Here is a 21,325-nt window from a genome sequence, read left to right as displayed (position 1 = left end):
GTTTCACCGTGTTGACCAGGATGGTCTCGATCTCTTGACCTCGTGATCCACCCGCCTCGGCCTCTCAAAGTACTGGGATTATAGGTGTGAGCCACTGTGCCCGGCCATGATTTCCATTCTTTTGCATTTGCTGAGGAGTGATTTACTTCCAATTATGTAGTCAATTTTAGAATAAGTGTGACATGGTGCAGAGAAGAATGTATATTCTGTGGATTTGGGATAGAGAGTTCTGTAAACGTCTATTAAGTTTGCTTCATCCAGATCTACAGTCAAGTCCTGGATATACTTACTTGTTGATTTTCTGTCTCGTTGATCTGCCTAATATTGACGGTGGAGTGTTAAAGTCTCCCACTATTATTGTGCAGGAGCCTACGTCTCTTTGTAGGTCGTTAAGGACTTGATTCGTATATCTGGGTGCTCCTGTATTGGGTGTGTATATATTTAGAATAGTTCGCTCTTCTTGTTGTACTGATCCTTTTACCATTATGTAATGCCCCTCTTTATCTCTTTTGATTTTTGTTGGTTTAAAGTTTGTTTTATCAGAGACTAGTTTTGCCACTCCTGCTTTTTGTTGCTCTCCATTTCCTTGTTAAATCTTCCATCCCTTTATTTTGAGTCTATGTATGTCTTTGCACTTGAGATGGGTCTCCTGAATACAGCACAACAATGGTTCTTGGCTTTTTAGGCAATTTGCCAGTCTGTATCTTTTGATTGGGGCATTTAGTCCATTTACGTTTAATGTTAATATTGTTATGTGTGAATTTGATCCTGCCATTTTATTTCTGGTTGGTTGTTTTGCCCTTTCGTTGGTGTAATTTCTTCATTGTGTCATTGGTCTTTACCCATTTGGTTCTTTGTTGCAGTGGCTGGTACTTGCTTTTTCTTTCTGTGTTTAGTGCCTCCTTCAGGAGCTCTTTTAGGGCAGGTCTGGTAGTGACAAAATCTCTCAGCAATTGCTTGTCCATAAGGATTTTATTTCTCCATCACTTATGAAGCTTAGTTTGGCTGGATATGAAATTCTGGGTTGAAAGTTTTTAAAGGATGTTGAATTTTGGCCCCCACTATCTTCTGGCTTGGAGGGTTTCTACCAGGAGATCTGCTGTGAATCTGATGGGCTTCTCTTTGTGGGTAACCCAACCTTTCTCTCTGTCTGCCCTTAGTATTTTTTTCCTTCGTTTCAACCCTGGTGAATCTGACGATTATGTGCCTTGGGGTTGCAATTCTAGAGGAGTATCGTTGTGGTGTTCTCTGTATTTCCTGTATTTGAATGTTGGCCTGCCTTGCTATGTTGGGGAAGTTCTCCTGGGTAATATCCTAAAGAGTGTTTTCCAGCTTGGATTTATTCTTCCCATCATCTTCCGGTACACCGATCAAACGTAGATTAGGTCTTTTCACATAATCCCATATTTCTTGAAGGCACTGTTCATTTCTTTTCACTCTTTGTTCTCTTTCCTTGCTTTCTCGTTTTATTTCATTGAGTTGATCTTCAATCTCTGGTATCCTTTCTTCTGCTTGATTGATTCGGCTATTGAAACTTGTGTATGTTTCTCAAAGTTCTTGTGCTGTTTTTCAGCTCCATCAAGTTGTTTATGTTCTTCTCTAAGCTGGTATTCTAGTTAGCACTTCTTCTAACCATTTTTCAAGATTTTTAGTTTCTTTGCATTGAGATAGAACATGTTCCTTTAACTCAGAGAAGTTTGTTATTACCCACCTTCTGAAGCCTGCTTCTGTCAATTCATCAAATTCATTCTCCATCCAGCTTTGTTCCCTTGCTGGTGAGGAGTTGTGATCTTGTGGTGGGGGAGAGGCGTTCTCGTTTTTCATGGTTTCATTCTTCTTGCGCTGGTTTCTTCCCATCTCCTTGGATTTATATAGTTTTGATCTCAGGTAGCTGCTTGGGGAGGCAGACTTTCCTTTGTCTGCCTGCAGAGGCGCTGCTGGCCTGCCACAGATTCAGTGGAGCTGCTGCATCTTTTATTTACTCAGGAACATAAGGCTGGCTTCTGCAATGGTGGCTGCCCTTCCCCGTGCCGAGCTCAATCATTCCTGGTCACTCTCTAACTGATGTTCTGGGTGCAAAACTCTGGAGTGAGAGTTTTCTAGCCTCTAGGCTTTGTGCAGGGGACCCATCCTGCCGTATGGGCTGTTTCCCTGTTTGCAGTTCCCCTTCTTTCTGGGGAGCCGGTGGCTCCATCCAGCCAGCTTTCTGGCTTTCAAGTCAGCCAGTGCTTCTACCTAGATCTATGCTGACAGCCCCGGCGCCTGCCAAAGTTGCTGTTCTGCCCTATTCAGGCAGCTCACTGAGGCTTTTCAGCCTGGCAAAGATCTCCTGTTCTGTGGGTTGTAGAGGGCTTGGGAGGAGCACTGTATCCAAACCGAAGTCCCAGAGGAGGAGATCCCCTGGTCCTCTGGTTGGTTGCATGCACCTCCTGGGTGGGGCGTTACCCCACCTTGCCTCTACTTGCCCTATTTGGTTTATACCCACTGTCCAACCAGACCCACCAAATGAACCTGGTACCTCATTTGGAATTGTGGAGACCACTTGGCTTCTGTGTCTCTCTCACTGGGAGCTGTTTTCCAGAGCTGCCTCTTATTCAACCATCTTGGGATCCCTTGGTTGTGTACTTTTTTATGGCTGTGTAATATTCCATGGTGTATTTGTATCACATTTTTTTAATCCCATCTACCATTGATGGGTATTTAGATTAATTCCATATCTTTGTTACTGTGAATAGTGTTGCAATGAACATTCATGTGTATGTGTCTTTGCGGTAAAACAGTTTATATTCCTTTGTGTATACACCCAGTAATGGGATTGCTGAGTTGAATGGTAGTTCTGATTTTAGCTCTTTGAGGAATCACCACACTGCTTTTAACAATGGTTGAACTAATTTACATTCCCACCAACTGTGTATAAATGTTCCCTTTTCTCCGCAACCTTGCCGGCATCTATTATTTTTTACTTTTAATAACAGCCATTCTAACTGGTGTGAGATGGTATCTTATTATGGTTTTTATTTGTGTTTATCTAGTAACCAGTGATATTGAGCTTGTTTTTATATGCTTCTTGACCACACATGTCTTCTTTTGAAAAGGGTCTGTTTGTGTCCTTTGCCTGCTTTTTAATGTTTTTTTTTCATGTAACTTTAAGTTCCTTATAGATGCTGAACATTAGACCTTTGTCAGACACATAGTTTGCAGATATTTCCTCCCATTATGTAGGTTGTCTGTTTACTCTATTAATAGTTTCTATTACTGTGCAGAACCTCTAAAATTTAATTAGATCCCATTTGTCAATTTTTGCTCTCGTTGCAGTTGCTTTTGGTATATTCGTCATAAAATCTTTACCAGTTTCTATGTCTAGAATGTTATTGCCTAGGATGTCTTTTAGGATTTTTAGTTTTTAGTCTTACATTTAAGTCTTTAATCAATCTTGAGTTTATTTTTGTATATGGTGTAAGGAAGGGGTCCAATTTCAATCTTCTGCATATGGCTAGCCAGTTATCCCAGCACCATTTATTGAATAGCAAGTGCTTTGCCATTGCTTGTTTTTGTCAGCTTTGTCAAAGATCAGATGGTTATAGCTGTGTGGCCTTATTTCTGGGCTCTGTATTCTGTTTCATTGGTCTATGTGTCTGTTTTTGTACCAGTATCATGCGTTTTGGTTACTGTGGTTCTGTAGTATAGTTTGAAGTCATGTAATGTTATGTCTTTAGCTTTGTTCTTTTTGCTAGGATTGCCTTGGCTATTGGTATGCTCTTTTCTGGTTGCATATGAATTTTAAAATAGTTTATATGAAGAATGTCATTGGTCATTTAATAGGAATAGCATTGAACCATAAGTTCCTTTGGGAAGTATGACCATTTTAACAATATTGACTTTTTCTATCCATAAGCATGGAATATTTTTTCATTTGTTTTTGTCATCTCTGATTTCTTTGAGCAGTGTTTTGTAATTCTCATTGTAGAGATTTTCACCTCCTTGTTTAGCTGTATTCCTAGGTATTCTTTTTGTGTTCTGACCATTTTTTTTCTTGCATTGTAGACCTTTTCCTTATTGATCTATAAGGATTTTATATATTACAAGGAATCAACCTTTATGATATTAAATGCAAATGTTTCCTTTGTCATTGGTCTTTTGATTGATGTTTTGTTTTGTTTTGTTTTAGATTGTGTCTGCCACACAAACGTAGTCAAATATGAGACATTTTTATTTTTCCTGGGTTTTATGTTTTATTTTGGAAAACAAATGATATTAGCAAACAAACGATACTAGCTAATTATGTTATTAGCAAAACTTTCCCATTTTTTTCTCATACAGTCATGCATTGCTTAGTAACAGGATATGTTCTGAGAAATGTGTCGTTAAGTGATTTCCTCATTGTGTGAACATCATAGAGTGTACTTACACAAACCTAGCTCGTATAGCCTACTATACATCTAGCTTTTATTGTATTGTATAGGACAATATTGTATTCTATTGCTCCTAGGCTACACACCTATATACAGCATGTTACTGTACTGAATACTATAAGCAATTGTAATACCATGGTATGTGTGGATCTAAACATATTGAAATATGGAAGAGGTATACTAAAAATATGGCATAAAAGATAAAACATTGTACATCTGTATAGGTCATTTACCATGAATGGAGCTCACAGGACTGGAAGTTGCTCTGGATGAGTGAGTGACTGAGTGGTGGGTGAATGTGAAGGCCTAGGACATTACTGTTCACTACTGTAGACTTTATAAACACAGTACATTTAGACTACAATAAATATATTTTAAAATATTTTTTCTTTCTTCAATAATAAATTGACCACTTACTGTAACATTTTTATGTTTTAAACTTTTAATTTTTTAAAACTTTTTGACTCTTGTAAATAACACTTAGCTTAAAACACAAACACATTGTACAGTTATACACAAATGTTTTTTCTTTATATTCCTTTTTATAAGCTTTTTTTCTATTTTTTTAACTTGTTATTAAAAATGAAGACACAAACACACACATTGGCCTAGGCCCATATGGGGTCAGGATCATCAATATCACTGCTTTCCACCTCTGCACATTCTTCCACTAGAAGGTCTTCAGGGGAAGTAACGCTTATGAAGCTATTATGTATTATGTCCTATGATGACAATGCCTTTGTCCTCAAGGACCTGCCTGAGGCTGTTTTACAATTTTTTTAGTAAGTAGGAGTAGACTAAAATAACACTAAAAGTATAGTATAGTAAATACAGGAATCAGTAACATAGTCATTTATTATCATTATGAAGTACTATCCACTATATGGAATAATGTGTGCTGGACTTTTATACAACTGGCAGCACAGTAGGTTTGTTTACAGGAGCATCACCCCCAACTAGTGAGTAACGTGTTGTGCTATGTTACGGTAACTATGATATCACTACAAAATAGGAGTTTTTCAGGTCCGTTATAAGCTTATGGAACCACCATCATAGGTATAGTCTGTGGTTGACTGAAACATCATTATGCAGTGCATGATTGTACTTTTATGATTTTTAAAATATATTTAAGACTTTAATACATTTTGAATTCATTTTTATGTAAGGTATGAAGTAGGGTTAACAATTTATTATTTTCTATTCTTTTTCTAAACTTTCTACTCTGTGCCATTGAATCGTCCATCTACTCTTGTACCAATAGCATACTGTTTTACTTACTGTAATTCTGTAATATTTTTGAATATCTGATAGGACTGGAAACTCCTTATTTTTCTACCCCAGAATTTTGTAGGCTATTTTTAGTTATTTACACTTCCCAGTTTTCATCCCCCAACTGTGTGCAACTAACAGTCTCTTTACTTCTCTGGGAAGCACTTCATGAGGATTGAATTGATCTCCAAGGTGCCCTTTTGCTCTAACATTTTAGGGTTCTGTGGTCTATGGGGCAGGGAAAGCAGCATCCACATTTGTTCACTGGATATTTTCTGTCATGCCCTTTTGGTCTTAGGACAATGACAGAGACTTTTATGACATTAGGGTGAACTTAGAACCTTAGAATTCTTAGAGAGCAAGATCATGGGCAGGTGGGTGTTAACATCTCTACTTTAAACTAAAAATGTTGTTACCAACGTTCTTCTTGCAAACAAGCCAGCAGACTTTAAAGTCTGTGTTGCAGTTTCCCAAGGTCTGCCTGGCCTCTCTGCTCTAGACCTGGCAGGCCCCATCTGGCCTGCCATGGAATGCTGGGCCTCTCCACTAGTGTTTTCTTTTCTTTCACAGCTACTTCAGCTCTCGGCTGCTGCTGTGGACAAAGGATGCAGCGTGGGTGAGGTTCTGCAGTCAGTGCTATGCTATGAGAAGCAGCGCCAGCTGAATGAGGCAGTGGGGAATGTCACGGCACTGCAGCTGCTGGACTGGCTGATGGTGAACCTGTGATCAGCAACCCCACTGCTTTCCCCTCTTCCGGCAGTGGGCCTGGCCCTTATCCCCACCCTTCTTTCTCATTTCCACAGCTCCCCCTCTATATCCTTACAGAGCCCTAACATTATCTTCATATCACTCTCATCAAAGACATGTCATCTTATGCTAGTCACTGGATTTTGCAGATTTTCCTGTCCATGAGCACAAGGACGTAAAATTAAAAAATTACAACTAAATGACTCCACGTGTTTTGCTTTCTTGGGATCCAATGGAACAATCAGGTAGAGAAATCCCAGGAGTGAAAAAATAACTAGATGAATGCCAGAGGTACAGCAGAGCTGGACTGAGGGGCCCTGCTGGAGGTCACTCAGCCTGTCCCCGTCTCTGTGTCACAATTTGCAGCTTCCTCATTCTCTTAAACTAAACCACAGTTTATCAATAATTCATTTTAGCCTTTTATAACCATGAAAATCAGAAGATACTTTCTAATATTCAATCAAAATCATCCCAATTACAATGTTGAAGACTTGGTTTCCCTTTCTCTGTAGAGCTGCAGACAATGTCCGCCTCCGACTTCATCCATGGTTGAAGTTCGTGTCAAGAATATTCCCAAGGATCTGAATTCTGTTGCTGGTTTTGTTGCTTTCTGGCTGGCTATAGAACCTGGGATAAGATACCTGTTCTAATACTGCTCTGACTTAATATACATATCACCCTACTTAAGAAATACTTTCTGTTCTTATCCTGAATTTTCTGTGGAATTTTATATTCTTGACCCTTCTTTCCTTTTAGAAACTTTTCCATTGGCTTCTAATTTTCTTCCTGTATCTCTGGGTCTCTTGGGGGACCTCCTCAACTCTGTCAACTCCTTTTATGTTTATCTTTCCTAGGACTTTCTTTCAACCCTCTGCTATTCTAACTCAAGATCTTCCCTGGGAGATTGCATCCAAATCCATTGCTTTAATGACTTGGTGCCAATGTTCATAAAATGTTATGCAACAATTAAAATGAAAAGTGTATTGAGGGGAGGTTATTCCAAATGGCAAGTAAAAAAGAAAACTAAAACTATTTTTATATATTCTATATTGTTTCTTATGTTATAATCTTGTTTCATGTAGAATTCTATCTGCCCTATTATAATCACATAAAGGTTATGTATTTGTGTAGATAAGGATTAGAAAGGGAAGTAAGAAGGCATACTTAGATTTGTGGTATGGTAGATAAATGAATGTGTCCTGCTTGTTCCCCTCCTTTGGGAAAACTTCCATCCCTTGCTGTAGTCTAGAGAAGCATCAGTCACAGTACCTTCACCATCCCTGTGGGCTTGGGGCCCTGACTGGCCAAGCATCCCAGTCTCCCAGGCACAGTTTCTGTGTCACAATCATTTTGGAGACTTCCTGTCAGCAAAGAAGCCTGCATCTTTTGACTGGATGTTGGTGGTTAATTTCTGGGCAGAGCCTGTCATCAGGATGAAGTTAACCATAGAGAGAAGCAAGGTTAATAGATGAAGAGGAAGTCTGAACCCTACAACCTCATTTGAATTCCTGGATCCCGCTGTGCCTGAAACTACATCTACCCTTTCTGATTCCCCAATTATATAAGTCAATAAATGTCTTCTGTTGTTTAAGCTACTTTTGAATTCAGCTTCTATCATTTTCAAACAAAAATCCTGACATAAGTTGGCAGTCACGAGCAAGAACAACAAAAAAAATGTATTTGTTTAGAGTTCCATTAATGATTCTATAACATTAATAGTTAAAAACTATTCCCACACCAACACACAAACACATATGGAATGAATTTAAGTGTGAGGACATCCTCCCCCATCCCTCATAAGAGAAATCATGCCAACTGGCCATATTAATAGAGTTTTTTTTTAAATAAACTTTTATGTATTAAAAAGCAACAGTCTGAAGTATTGTCCAATATAAGTGCTGTCTTAATACAAATCACTGGTGGAAAGGAGCAGGACACACTCTCAGCAAAGGTCATACAATAGGGGGTAAAATGTTTGTGTTCTTTGGGGAGGAATTTTTGCTCTGTCCTGTGGAGGTCATGGAGACTTCTGCCCCAACAGCTGCCTCTGACTTCGGGGGAGCTTCTACCAGTTGAGGCAGCTGAACAGTGTCAGCTGTGTGCTGGAGAGAGTCCCGCTGATCACCCGAATGCTGAATATGCCTCATGGGGCCATCTTTTGTTTTGTCTGTAGTCTCTTTGGTGATCTCATCTGCTGAAGGAGAGAGAAGACAGAAGGAACAAGCATTCAAATGGGGACTATGTGAGAACTGTCCTTTAGGCTGTAAATCACTTAGTGGAAACCATGACTGGGATGATATAAAAACAGTTCATTTGTAAAGCGCGTTCAATGTGCCAGGCATTATTCTAAGCACTTTGCATTTACTAATTCATCTGACCATTTCAGCGACCCAGGAGAATGGGCATTATTTTCATTCTCATAAATGGAGATACTGAGCTATAGAGAGGTTAAGTCCATACCTGATAACTGGTGGAGCCAGAATTTAATCCCAGGTAACCTGACTTGTGACCACGTACCTAACCACTAGGCTATATTGCACATAAAAATTTGCATAATACCATCATCTGGCACTGACAGAAATTCTAAAGATACTTATAGGGCATAAAGGGGTGGACACACTTAAGGAAAAGGGGAGGAGGAGAAAGGAAATTGATTATAGGAGAATAATGGAAAATCCTAATAAGGAGCAAAAAAGGAAAATCCCAAAGGTAAGAAATGGCAGGCTTCCTGGACTATGGGAATAGGACTGCCTATTTGACAGGCTGTATCTTTTTTGCTCGAGTGATGACGGCCTTGAACCTTGATCTTCCTTGTCTCAGAGGGGAAAACGAAACTGGATTTCCTCAGGGTCTGGGGCCTGAGCTGTGGCTTGAGGTTCCTAGACTGATGAATCCAAGCATGCTTGAGGGCCTGGTCCGGGGTCATGCGAAGAGAAGGTTCCCATCTGCACCCCATTCAAAGCCCAGCATGGGTTACTGTTTTACTTCCTTTTTATATTAAAACATTTAAAAAACCCAATAAAGATTTTTATTTAAGCTATGTTGGTATCTCAAAGATATGATCATAGAACAGAGATTATGGCATATAACTTAAAAGTACCTGGAAACAGCTGCTGAAAATAATCTTTTTAGAAAATGTGTATAATAAGCCAGGGAATATATATTACACTCCAAGTCTTCCAGAATGCCTAGAAATTTCTTTATAAGAAATATTATTTTACAATATCTTAATCAATGGGATTTAGTGTTTGGTAAGCTAAGCATATTAAAAACAAAGAGATGCTTAATTTCAATTTCCAGACTACAGAATTGGGGCCTCCAAATATACTGCAAGAAGAGTTACAGAATTCTAGAATATAAAGATTTGCAAGGAGACTTGGATATAATCTAATCAAACTCCTAATTCAGCAGCAGAATACATTGACCAAACTCCCTTCATGGAATCACCCTACAATTCTTGAATAATTTCAGTGACAAGGCACTAACTCTCAGAACCATCTATTCCAATTTTGAAAAACTCTGATTCTTTGAAAGTTGTTGATTTTTATTGTACCAAAACTGGTTTGCTTCCCAGTAACTTGTACCCAGGTCCTGATTGAACCCATTACCATGATACAAAATAACTAATTCTTCTTTTATATTTCAGCCCTTCAACTATCTGAAAATATTTACATCGCTACTAACTAATGATTATATGCTATGGTTTTCACCATCTGGCCACCTTCTGAGATAAGGACATTTTAGCAGTTGTCTAACTAATGTCCACCATGGTGGGAATAGCTTCTATAACTGCAGAGAGACAGTATTAACACTCTAGACTAATCAAGGTCCTAAACAGCTCAAACTCTCATTTCCGTGTTAAATGAACTGCTGTTATACAAATCTCTCCTTTCCTGGATTTTTGGAGTTAGCCTACAAAGTCTAAACACAAGGCTTTACATCTATGCCTATTGAACTTGGCTCAACACTTTTAGTCTCTCATTCCAAAGATTTGCTAATTAGCTATATATATGGTAACAGTCCCTGTCAGCTTGACTGCCTCTTGCAAGTTATGAGTAATCAGTCTTTTGCACTAAAGAAGAAAATAATGTGGTTGGGTGCAGTGGCTCAATCCTGTAATCCCAGCACTTTGGGAGGCCTAGGCGGGCGCATCATGAGGTCAGGAGATCAAGACCATCCTGGCTAACATGGTGAAACCCCATTTCTACTAAAAATACAAAAAAAATTAGCCAGGCTTGGTGGCACATGCCTGTAGTCCCAGCAACTCCGGAGGCTGAGACAAGAGAATCGCATGAACCCGGGTGGTGGAGGCTGCAGTGAGCCAAGATCATGCCACCGTACTCCAGACTGGGCGACAGAGCAAGACTACGTCTCAAAAAAAGGAAGAAAGAAATGAAAATAATGTCTTCCTTGGTGCTGAGCTGTATTCTGGATGGCTGGGATTTCTGGATGACCCATCTGTCTCAGCAGCTGGTTTCTGTTTGTTAAGGTAGAGGTAAAGATGGGGTACAGAATCCCTCTTTACCTTGATTATTCTGATAAGTGAATAGCATGACCCTCTAAGTTGGGAATACTTTCATCGCTACCTCATGGTTCACCCTCTGAGCTAGTACCGAAATCTGAAGCTTGGGGTGGAATAAGACAATTATTCTGAACTTTCAGTTTATCCCTTTTGTCTGAATAATAAAGCGCATATTGGTTCGTATGGCATACGAGCCCCCCATGGTTTGACTTCACCTACATAATTCCACTATTGCCTTCGGCTGAATTCCTTAGTTGACGCTAATATAATAGTTCTCAAGTTTTTCTTCCAATCCTCATCAAGACAGGAATCATTCTAGCTATAGCCAATTCCAAGTTTTTTAGCTGTCACTTTCTCTTATCTTCCTTTTAACTTAAGAGAGCACAAAAATGCTTGAATGAATCTGCTTTTATTTTCACGTGCACACATGAAATAGCAACTCAACTTTTGTATTCGGAAGAATAAGGCTTTGCTGTGTGTTTGGATTTGAATCTGCTAGAGGCAACTCTTAGTCTAAGAAGTGTAAAGGAGAAAACAAAGCTTTCTTACAAACAAGAGAATAAATATCTCATATACATTCTATATCTGTAGTATTAATTATCAAAAAGTGCTCATATTTAGTTACAGCTGAAGAGAGGAAAAATAATTTCTTATAACAAACGTTAATAGGTTAAGTGAGTGAATATAATTTCTTATTGCAATCATGGGTTTTATGAGCTTTGTGTTTATCACATTAAAGATGAAACTTGTGGGATTTTAGAAAATGGTATTTAATGGCTTAGTATCTCAGACAGCTTCTGGTTCCCCCTCTGAAACTTAGAATAATAACATAGAGAACCTGTTTAGATTTAAATTATTTGCTTTTGATGATTAGGCTCTGTGATTGGTAGAGTGTGAGAATTCTCTGACTTTCCTTATCTTTATTTAGAAGTATAACAACACAATCATCTCATAAAAAGTAAGTTTTCCAAATATTATTAAAATAATATGCAGTTATTTAAAAATTGAGAAAGTACAAATAGGAAAAAATAAATCGACTTCATGCTACCACCCAGTGACAAATGCTGAGAGTTTTGTATGTTTCTTTCTATGTATTCTATCTATGGGTAGATTTAAAATTTTAAGTTAGAATCACAAAGCACAAATATTATAGTTTACTTTTATTATATATCATATTTTATAGTATTACATATACAATTAATACTGATTTCTACTTGAATAATAAAATTCATGTTTATAAAATAGGGAAAATGGTAAAGATAGAAGAAAAAGTCACCTTTGATTTATGGCACCTATATATAAAAACACATATATTAACATTTTTACATATTTTATTTCTGTGTTTTTCCAAATATATCTATATCTACATAGATAGGGGTTTTTGAAAGTAAAATTGAAATTGTAATTTCATGCGCTCCCTTTTTTTAGCATGTTTTACCATGCCATTACTTTCAAAATTGACATTGTGATAAACGCATATCACTGTGAGAATCTTACGCCCCTTAACCTAGTCTGTTTTCTGAAACTCTTAGAGGAGTTCCACGGCTTCCTTTTTATAAACACGGCTTCAATAAACACTCTCATGTAAGTAGGCTATTTCCGGTTTTATATCTACTTTTGCAGCCTAACTGGCCAGAAATGTTATTATTCTTAAAACAATAAAAATTCTATTCATTTTATTAACCACTTTCTAAACATTGCTAAGCATCAATCTCTTTTCCAAGTGGCAGTGTGTCAGCATTGAGGGTCAGGGCTGCTTTTTATCCTCTTCCTTATAACTTCAGGGCCTGAAAAGTCGTTCATTGTCAATGGGTGCCATGATGTCTTCAATCTCATCTTTATTTATTTATTTATTTATTATTTTTTTGAGATGGAGTCTTGCTCTGTCACCCAGGCTGGAGTGCAGTGGTGCAATCTCGGCTCACTGCAACCTCAATCTCCTGGGCTCAAGTGATTCTCCTGCCTCAGCCTCCTGAGTAGCTCGGATTACAGGCACGTGCCACCACATCCAGCTAATTTTTTGTATTTTTAGTAGAGGCGGGGTTTCACCATGTTGGCCAGGCTGGTCTTGAACTCCTGACCTCAGGTGATCCATCTGCCTTGGCCTCCCAAAGTGCTCGCCTTACAGGCATGAGCCACTGCACCTGGCCCAATTTCATCTTTTATCTTCAAAAAAGAGATAAGTCATGATGACTTTTGAGACTTTTACAAGCATCAATGCAGTGGCTGAGCTCACAGTATGGCTTCTCTCAGCTATTTTTTTTTTTCTCATTCACATGTGTAGTGTGAGCTGGTTATTATTTTGTTGTTGTGTTGGTGGTGGGTTGTGTTGGTTCAGGGGGGTGGTTGTTGGCTTTGTTTTTGGATGCACCCTTAGCCTGTCTCCTCATTAAGGTCTGTGTCAGTTTTTCACAAATGCACACAGCAAGTTATTTCAGCATGTGATCTATAAAATAAAAAGCACTGAAAATCAGCATAACATCCATAGTTGTAATTTGTGTGTGCATGGAAACATAGTAAGGATGCTTTTCATTTTCATTTAGAGAGTTTTATCTCTATAGTTATCTATGTTTAGAAGCATCTCACACCAACCTAAAGTACATTGCCGTATTTTACCTTTCTGTTCCCCTTGTCTTGACATTTATAATGGCAAAGGAATACGTTTTCTCTAAACATCTTCAGGTTCTTTGTGGCAAACAACATCTACCCTGTAACTAGATTCAGCAGCAGAATTGATAAGGGAGTTGGAATGTGCATAGACTCTTCGTGAGAGCGAAGGAATCTGCAGTGAAGGAAAGCATCTCGGCGCAACATTGAAATCACCTTGCCGGCCTGCTGATGACCAGGGTCCCAGCACCTCTGGCCAAGCTTGTGATGGACTGAGACACAAGCTTTCCTTAAACACACCCATCTCCCAGACAAGAGCAGTATCCCCGATCCCCTAAAGCAGCTTTCTACGCCTTCCTGGTACATTCCCTTTTGCATTCTGTGTCCCTGGTCAGCTGAGAGCACCAAGGGAAATAAACCATGCCTGTTTTCTTCATCTCTGCAGTTGCAGCACCAACGGGGAAGTGCGTCACTGGGGCCAGGGTGTTTTCATGAGGCCTTCTTTTCTGTTGCTCCAGGTCCCTCTGCAGGCTGCTCTCATGGCCAGGAAGGAATTCTCCATGGCTCCTTTCCTCTCTCCCCCATTATTCTCGTAGAAATCGGAGTCTAGCACTGGTGAATCTGATTGGCTTGACCTAAGCCTGCATCCTAGCTTAAAAGATGCTGGGAAGTTGAGTTCTGATTTCTAGAATGGAGAGGCAAGACTCACGACCTGGCCATTTCCATAAATATAAAGAAAACTATTCAAACGATATTTGAAGGTCACAAATATGTAAGGTGCCCTCTTTACTGCAAAACAGCCCCCTCTATAAGCAGCGTCTATGTGAAGTGGTTTCCTAGCTCAATGCAATGTGCCTACTGGGTTCTGAATAAATCCTTGTTGAGTGGATCGCACTAGGAAATTTAAATTTTAATTCAAACGTTCTGTAACTGCTGCTTATAACAAGCACTGACTCCTTTCTCAATCTCAAAGTTGTTATAAGCAGGTACCCTTGAAATAAACAGGTTAACTAGTGGTTTGTTTCATAAAGGTCTAAACCACTGTGTACAATGAAGGGCTTTTAAAAATGCTATGTTTTTTGCCAGGTAAAAATTCGATTAAGAATTCAAACTAGCAAAAGATGATGCTATTTTGCCCCAAAGAGAGTGGTTTCCTGGGTTTTGTGTCATCTTGCTTTGCAACGTGTAGCCAATTCTTCAGGGGTTGCAGAGAGAAAAATCACATGCCAGATTCTGGAGTCATAGTGACATCTGGTGAAGAAAGGAGGGTCGCTCAGACAGTGAGTCCCCATGATCACAGTGTGTGTGGGTACTAGACCTAGCCAAAAAAACAAAACCAAACAAATATATGCAATAAGTTATGGACTCTTGTACATTGTAATGGAGCGAATTCCTCAAAAGCTTATGTTGTATTATATATTACTGTATTAATCTCTAAATACACAGTGACTCATTTATTCATGCACTGATTTATTCCTTAGTTAACATATGTTAAACACCTACTTCCCTGTTGGTGCTGCAACTGCAGAGATGAAGAAAACAGGCATGGTTTATTTCCCTTGGTGCTCTCAGTTGAACAGGGACACAGAATGCAAAAGGGAATGTACCAGGGAGGTGTAGAAAGCTGTTTTAGCGGGTAGGGGATGCTGCTCTTGTCTGCGAGATGGGTGTGTTTAAGGAAAGCTTGCGTCTCAGTCCGTCTATGCTGCGACAACTGAAGTCCTGGGTCTGGATGATTTATAAACAATAGAAATGTATTCCTGACAATTCTGGAGGCTGGGAAATCCAAGATCAAGGCACCTGTAGGTTTGGTGGCTGGTGAGAGGTCCAGTTTCTCCTTCTAAGATGCCACCTTGTTGCTATGTGCTCTGTAGGGCAGAATGCTGTCCTGACATGGTAGAAGAGCAGAAGAGAATGAACCCTGATACGGTTGGGCTATGTCCTCACTCAAAATCTCATCTTGAATTGTAATCCCCATAATCCCCATGTGTCAAGGGAAAAACCAGGTGGAGGTAACTGAATCATGGGGGTGGTTTCCCCTACTGTGTTGTCGTGATAGTGAGTTCTCATGAGATCTGATGGTTTTATAAGTGTTGGGTCGTTTTTCCTGCATTCATTCTCCCCCTTGCTGCCCTGTGAAGAAGGTGCCTTGCTTTCCCTTTGCCTCCCGTCATGATTGTAAGTTTCCTGAGGTTTCCCTAGCCATACAGAACTGTGAGTCAATTAAACCTATTTCTTTTTTAAATTACCCAGACTTGGGCAGTTCTTTATAGTAGTGGGAGAATGGACTAGCACAAACCCATTCCCTCAAGCCCTTCTAGAAAGGCCCCAACCCCACTATTGAGAGTTCTATCCTGAGACTTAAAAGGCACCCACCTCATAATCTGACCATGTTGGCCATTACATTTCAACATGTGAATTCTGGAGGATACATTCAGATCATAGCAGCTTCCTAAATGGAGTAACATAGACGGCTGAGTCTTGAGGATGGGTAGAAGGTAGCTGGGTGAACAATAGGAAAAAGGCATCGTAGGCAGCAGGAAAAGCAAGTGCAAAGGCCCTGAGGCCGGAGGGAGTGTGTAGCATTCACAGGATGGAGGCCCAAGGGAGTGGAGCACAGTGAGTGAGGGGAAAGATGGTGGGAAACAAGGTCAGGGAGGGAGGCTAGGTCCTGGTAAGAAATTTAAGTGCAGCGGGCAGACAATGAAACGTTTCACACAGAGTTATGGAAAAACCATTTGCAAAATTGTTTAGCTAAATACAAACTGGACATACTTTACATTATCCAGCACAATAAGAATCGAAAGAAGTGCAAAATATTCCGAAGGTGGACTTGAATGAGTCTGGGAATAGTGTCATGTTCCTCGGGTGCCCTCTGCAGGCGCCAAACCAAATTGCTGTGTGGCTCTGGGGGTTCACTCCTTCTTGCCCCTCCGTCGTCATGGCCAGTGTGGAAGGGGAATCTGATCAAAGTTTCCTTTTTAAATCTTAGAACCAGGAGCCTGGAGCAGGTGTTGCAGGTTCTGGAGGGCACCCAGGCGTGTACTGCCAGGAAATGATCTGATAACCTCATTATCGCTCTGTGACAAAATCGAAATTAATCTGGGACATGTCTGGACAATTCTGTAGCTTACATAGCAATTCAAATAGGTTTTGGTTTTTTTTCTCTTAGTTTTCAGTCAACATACTGACCATTTCTGTCCTTATATCTTCTTCATAGGTGTTCATGATGTTAATTGCACAGTCTTTTATTATAACTGTATGAGTTTTTATTGGAGCTTTAGATAGGATTTATATTAATAATAGTTTGTAACAGCCTGTATAATTTACTTATATATTTTGGTTATGATCTTTTTTTCTATCCATAGAATGTAAGCCACAGGAGGACAAGGTGTTTTGTCTGGTTTTTTTTGGTGTTAAACCCTCAGTGCTGGGCACCTGCCCTTCTTGGTCTAATCAACATGCCACAGTCCTCAGGGACCACTTCCCCCAGATTCGAGCTCTTTCTTCCCTGAACTCATCCCAGGGCTGCAGTGTCTGGTGCTATGATTTTGGTTGATGGTTTGTTTGTCAGCCGTAAGCTTCATGATGCCAAACACCTTGTCTGCTTTATTTTTCTACTCGCAATAGCATCTAGCATGGTACAAATTTCTAACAGATACATACACAAATTCTCTCATTTAGGTATGTTAGAACAGAGGGCTGGGGGTTACAAGTTCATAGACCTGGAGGGCCTGACAGGTGAGTGCACGGATGGGCAGGTGCTCTACATGTACCTGTGTGTGCTCTGTGAGTGGGAGTCTGCTGGGCCTAGGAGAAAGCCTGCTGGCTGAATGTGCTGGTCCAAAGTGGCACCAGCAGCTGCCATCATGCAGAAACACAGGTGCAATGTCACCAGGACTCTGATTTTACTAACTCAAGAAAAACTAAAAATCTCAAATATTTGTTCTGTTAAAGACAAATACCATATGGGCCAAAGAAAACATAGCTTGGATCCAGTCAGTGGGTGGCCAGTTTTCAACCCAGCATAAGGGAATGTCTTTTCAAATGCTCATTGTTGATTCTACTCCCTGACCCAGCAAATCCAAATGCTTCCACTTGTACCCCACGCTTCCCCCCAGAGAGCCAGGGATAGTTCCCAGCTGGAGAAAGGACCAGAAACAAATGTCGGAAATGCTCCCATCAGGAAATGAGAAGATGCTCAGCAGGAGACTTGAAAGTCCCTTTGCCATGCAGACTTGCAGAACTAGTTTTTCTGCTAGGAGAGAGATTAGCTCAAAGGATGGCAAGGTCAGGGGAGAGGAGAGGGACAGGAATGGTGAGAAGCAGAATGACAAGGAAAGCCTCTAAACAAGGGGAAGCCAGGGGCTTCAGAAGGAGCTGAGTCAGCGGCAAGACTGCTGGGAGTCACCATCGTCCTCTGTCCAGATTCAGTGGCACTGCCCTGAGCCCAGAGACTCTCTGCCCAGTGCCTTTTCTCTCTGTTTTTGCATAGCCTGTGTGGGGAACTAATACTGGGAGAAGTGTCCAGAATCTCGTGATAGTGATGGAATAGACGAAGACTCAGAGAGCATCTGATTGGAGCCATGGCTTCTTTGAGCTGTGGATTCAGCTCAGTCATCCCCTACCTCCATATCATCTGTTAGAGGAGACAATGCCCCCTAGCCCTTCTGTCTCTGGAGCCCGTGTCTCCTGGTGCAATCTCTCAGCTCAATGACTAGTTAACAAGGCACTTGGACATTAAGGAGACGTGGTGATGAATAAGTGGGCCCTGCACGAGGCAGCCCCCTCAGGGTTTCTCAGTGGCACATGTATTAGCATTTGGACCAATCTGCTTTTATTACTATTATTGACATTCATGTATTTATTTTTAATTTTGCTGGTACACAGTAGGCGTAAATATTTACGGGGTATGTGAGTTATTTTGATATGGGCTTACAATGTGAAGTGATCACATCAGGGAAAATGGTGCATCCGGCACCTCAGGTATTTATCCTTTGTGTTACAAACAACTCGGTTATACTCTTAGTAATTTTAACATGTACAATAAATTATTATTGACTGTAGTCACCCTGCTGTGCTATCAAACACTAGATCTCGTTTATATAACTATATTTTTGTATCCAACAACCATTCCCACCTCCCCTTTGCCTACTGCCCTTTTCAGCCTCTGGTAACCATCCTATTCTCCATTTCCATGAGTTCAGTTGTTTCAAGATTTTTAGCTCCCACAAATCAGTGAGAACATGCAACGTCTGTCTTTTTGTGCCCACCTTACTTCACTTAACATAATATCCTCCAGTTTTATCCATGTCATAGCAAATGACAAGCTCTTATTCTTTTTTTATGGCCAAATAGTACTCCATTGTGTATAGGTGCCACATTCTCTTTTTTCTTTTTATTTTGCTTTAAGTTCTGGGATACATGTGCAGAACGTGCAGGTTTGTTACGTAGGTATACATGTGCCATGGTGGTTTGCTGTACCTATCAACCCATCATCTTAAAGTGTAATGATAAAATTTAAAACTATATTTTTTGGTTTTAAATTTTATTATTATACTTTAAGTTCTGGGTACATGTGCAGATCATGCAGGTTTGTTACATAGGTATACATGTGCCAAGGTAGTTTGCTGTGTCCATCACCCTGTCATCTACATTAGGTATTTCTCCTAACGCTCTCCCTCCCCTTGGCCCCCACCCCCTGACAGGCCCCAGTGTGTGTTGTTCCCTCCCTGTGTCCATGTGTTCTCATTGTTCAGTTCCCACTTATGAGTGACAACATGTGGTGTTTGGTTTTCTGTTCCTGTGTTAGTTTGCTAAGAATGATGGTTTCCAGCTTCACCCATGTCCCTGCGAAGGACAAGAACTCATTCTTTTTTTAATGGCTGCATAGTATTGCATAGTGTATATGTGCCATATTTTCTTTATCCAGTCTATCATTGATGGGCATTTGAGTTGGTTCCAAGTCTTTGCTCTTGTAAATAGTGCTGCAATAAACATACATGTGCATGTGTCTTTATAGTAGAATGATTTATAATCCTTTGGGCATATACCCAGTGATGGGGTTGCTGGGTCAAATGGTATTTTTGGTTCTCGATCCTTGAGGAATTGCCACAGTCTTCCACAATGGTTGAACTAATTTACACGCCCATCAACTCTTTATCCATTCATCTGCGGATGGACATTTAGGTTGCTTCTGAATCTTGGCTGCAAGAAACAGAGTGCTTCTCTTGGATATACTGATTTCCTTATTGGGGGTTATATACCTAGCAGTGGCATTGCTGGATTATATGGTAGCTCCATTTTTAGTTTTTGGAGGAAGCTCTCTACTGTTCTTCATAGTGGTTGTACTAATTTACATTCCCACCAACAGTGTATGAGGGTTCCCTTTTCTCCACATGCTCTCCGGCATTTGTTATTGCTTGTCTTTTGGATGAATGCGATTTTTAGCTGTGATGAGCTAATATCGCATTGTAGTTTGGATTTGTGTTTCTCTGATGTTCAGTGATGCTGAGCACCTTTTCGTATCTCCATTTGCCATTTGCACGTCTGCTTTCGAAGAATGTCTATTCAGATCTTTTGCCCATTTTTAAACGGATTATTAGATTTTTTTTTTCCTATTGAGTTGTTTGAGCTCCTCGTATACTTTGGTTGCTAATCTCCTTTTTCTTGCCTTATTTCTTAAATATTAAGTTAAATATTTATTGTGCAAATATTTTCTCTCATTCTGCAGTTTCTCCAACGTAATTTAAAGTCCTAAAGGAATTTGATTCGATGACCCTTCAGTATGTCATAACCTGAACTTCTTAGCTGATCTTATGGGCCTCTATGTCAGATGGTATCTAAGGATGTGTCACGTTAAAGCCTCTTGGTTGAACCTGTCTTCATCTTCACCTGCCTTTGGCCACCTGCTCCACCCAGCAGCCCCCACAGTGGCCGGCTCCACGGCAGCCATCCTGTGCGGACTTGAGTGTGCAGAACCCAGCAGGGCAGCCTCGGGCTCCAGTGCCTTGTGCTTACAGCCTCATGCCTTGTTCCTCCCCCTGGGGGCTTCCCTGTGGAAGGTGGAGGTGAGAACATTATGGGAACCTCAATGAGCAACCTGGAAGTATCTGGGAGTTAGGTCCATGTGGGGCCAGCTTTTGAATGGGAGGCAGGAACGGGCAGATAAGAGCTCTTCCTGGCTGAACTCTCCTGCGTCCTGGTTAACGCAGCTTCTTACAGGACAGTCCCCAGAGAGGGAGCAACCAGTTGTGCTTAATACCAAGCAAAGGTCAGCTTGGTGAGGCCTCCTGCCATTGGCTCTGCTGCCTTCTCTGACCTGCTTCATTCTGCTTTTTCCCTGCTCTGGCTGCCTTGGGATGATACACTTTAATGAAGAAGCGTATCCAAATCCTTTGCCTTGGGCTCTGATTTAAAAATTCCAGCTAGGATGACTTCTAACCACTGTCATTCTTCTCCCTCACGATGCTTTCCAATTTCTACATGTCTGAAATGCATGCTACAGTCTCAAAAGGCAGCACTAATAGCAGCCATGGGGGTAATTAGCCGTACTACTGAGCCAGGGGAGTTCTTTAAGAGGAGATTTGAAAGATCATAACTTGGGCAGAGGAATTTCAGAGGCAGCTGGGCTGAACTGAGAAAGTAATCATAGCTAACATTTCCTGAGAGCTTACAACGCATTTTATTTGCACGTATTATTGCTTCTACTCTTTGCAACAACCCTATTAGAGAGACCTTATTATTTTTACTGTGAAAGTAACTTGTC

The 21,325-nt window shown here is 40.4% G+C and overlaps 2 protein-coding genes across 4 annotated transcripts in view; one reads left to right on the top strand and one right to left on the bottom strand.

The window, feature by feature from the left end:
- AKAP3 (A-kinase anchoring protein 3) overlaps positions 1–6,628 on the top strand; it is a 35,837-nt gene extending 29,209 nt beyond the window's left edge. For all 3 annotated transcript variants that reach the window (XM_017536609.2, XM_017536605.2, XM_017536606.2), the window contains one exon: positions 6,252–6,628. In XM_017536609.2, the coding sequence (XP_017392098.1) occupies positions 6,252–6,407 (156 nt within the window). In that variant the 3' untranslated portion in view covers positions 6,408–6,628. The remainder of the gene's footprint in view (positions 1–6,251) is intronic.
- A 206-nt stretch (positions 6,629–6,834) lies between these two features.
- LOC108309993 (dual specificity tyrosine-phosphorylation-regulated kinase 4-like) lies at positions 6,835–9,384 on the bottom strand. The gene is made up of 2 exons (XM_017536614.2): positions 9,189–9,384; positions 6,835–8,622 (listed from the first exon to the last, which is right to left on the bottom strand). The coding sequence occupies exons 1-2, from the start codon at positions 9,382–9,384 to the stop codon at positions 8,381–8,383; spliced, it is 438 nt and encodes a 145-aa protein (XP_017392103.1). The 3' UTR covers positions 6,835–8,380.
- Positions 9,385–21,325: the final 11,941 nt, after the last annotated feature.

The sequence above is a fragment of the Cebus imitator genome, unplaced genomic scaffold (genome assembly GCF_001604975.1).
Source record: "Cebus imitator isolate Cc_AM_T3 unplaced genomic scaffold, Cebus_imitator-1.0 Scaffold99, whole genome shotgun sequence".
In the NCBI taxonomy this organism is placed as follows: domain Eukaryota; kingdom Metazoa; phylum Chordata; class Mammalia; order Primates; family Cebidae; genus Cebus; species Cebus imitator.
The sequence above is the reverse complement of the archived record's forward strand: the minus strand, read 5'-3'. Positions and strand labels throughout refer to the sequence as shown.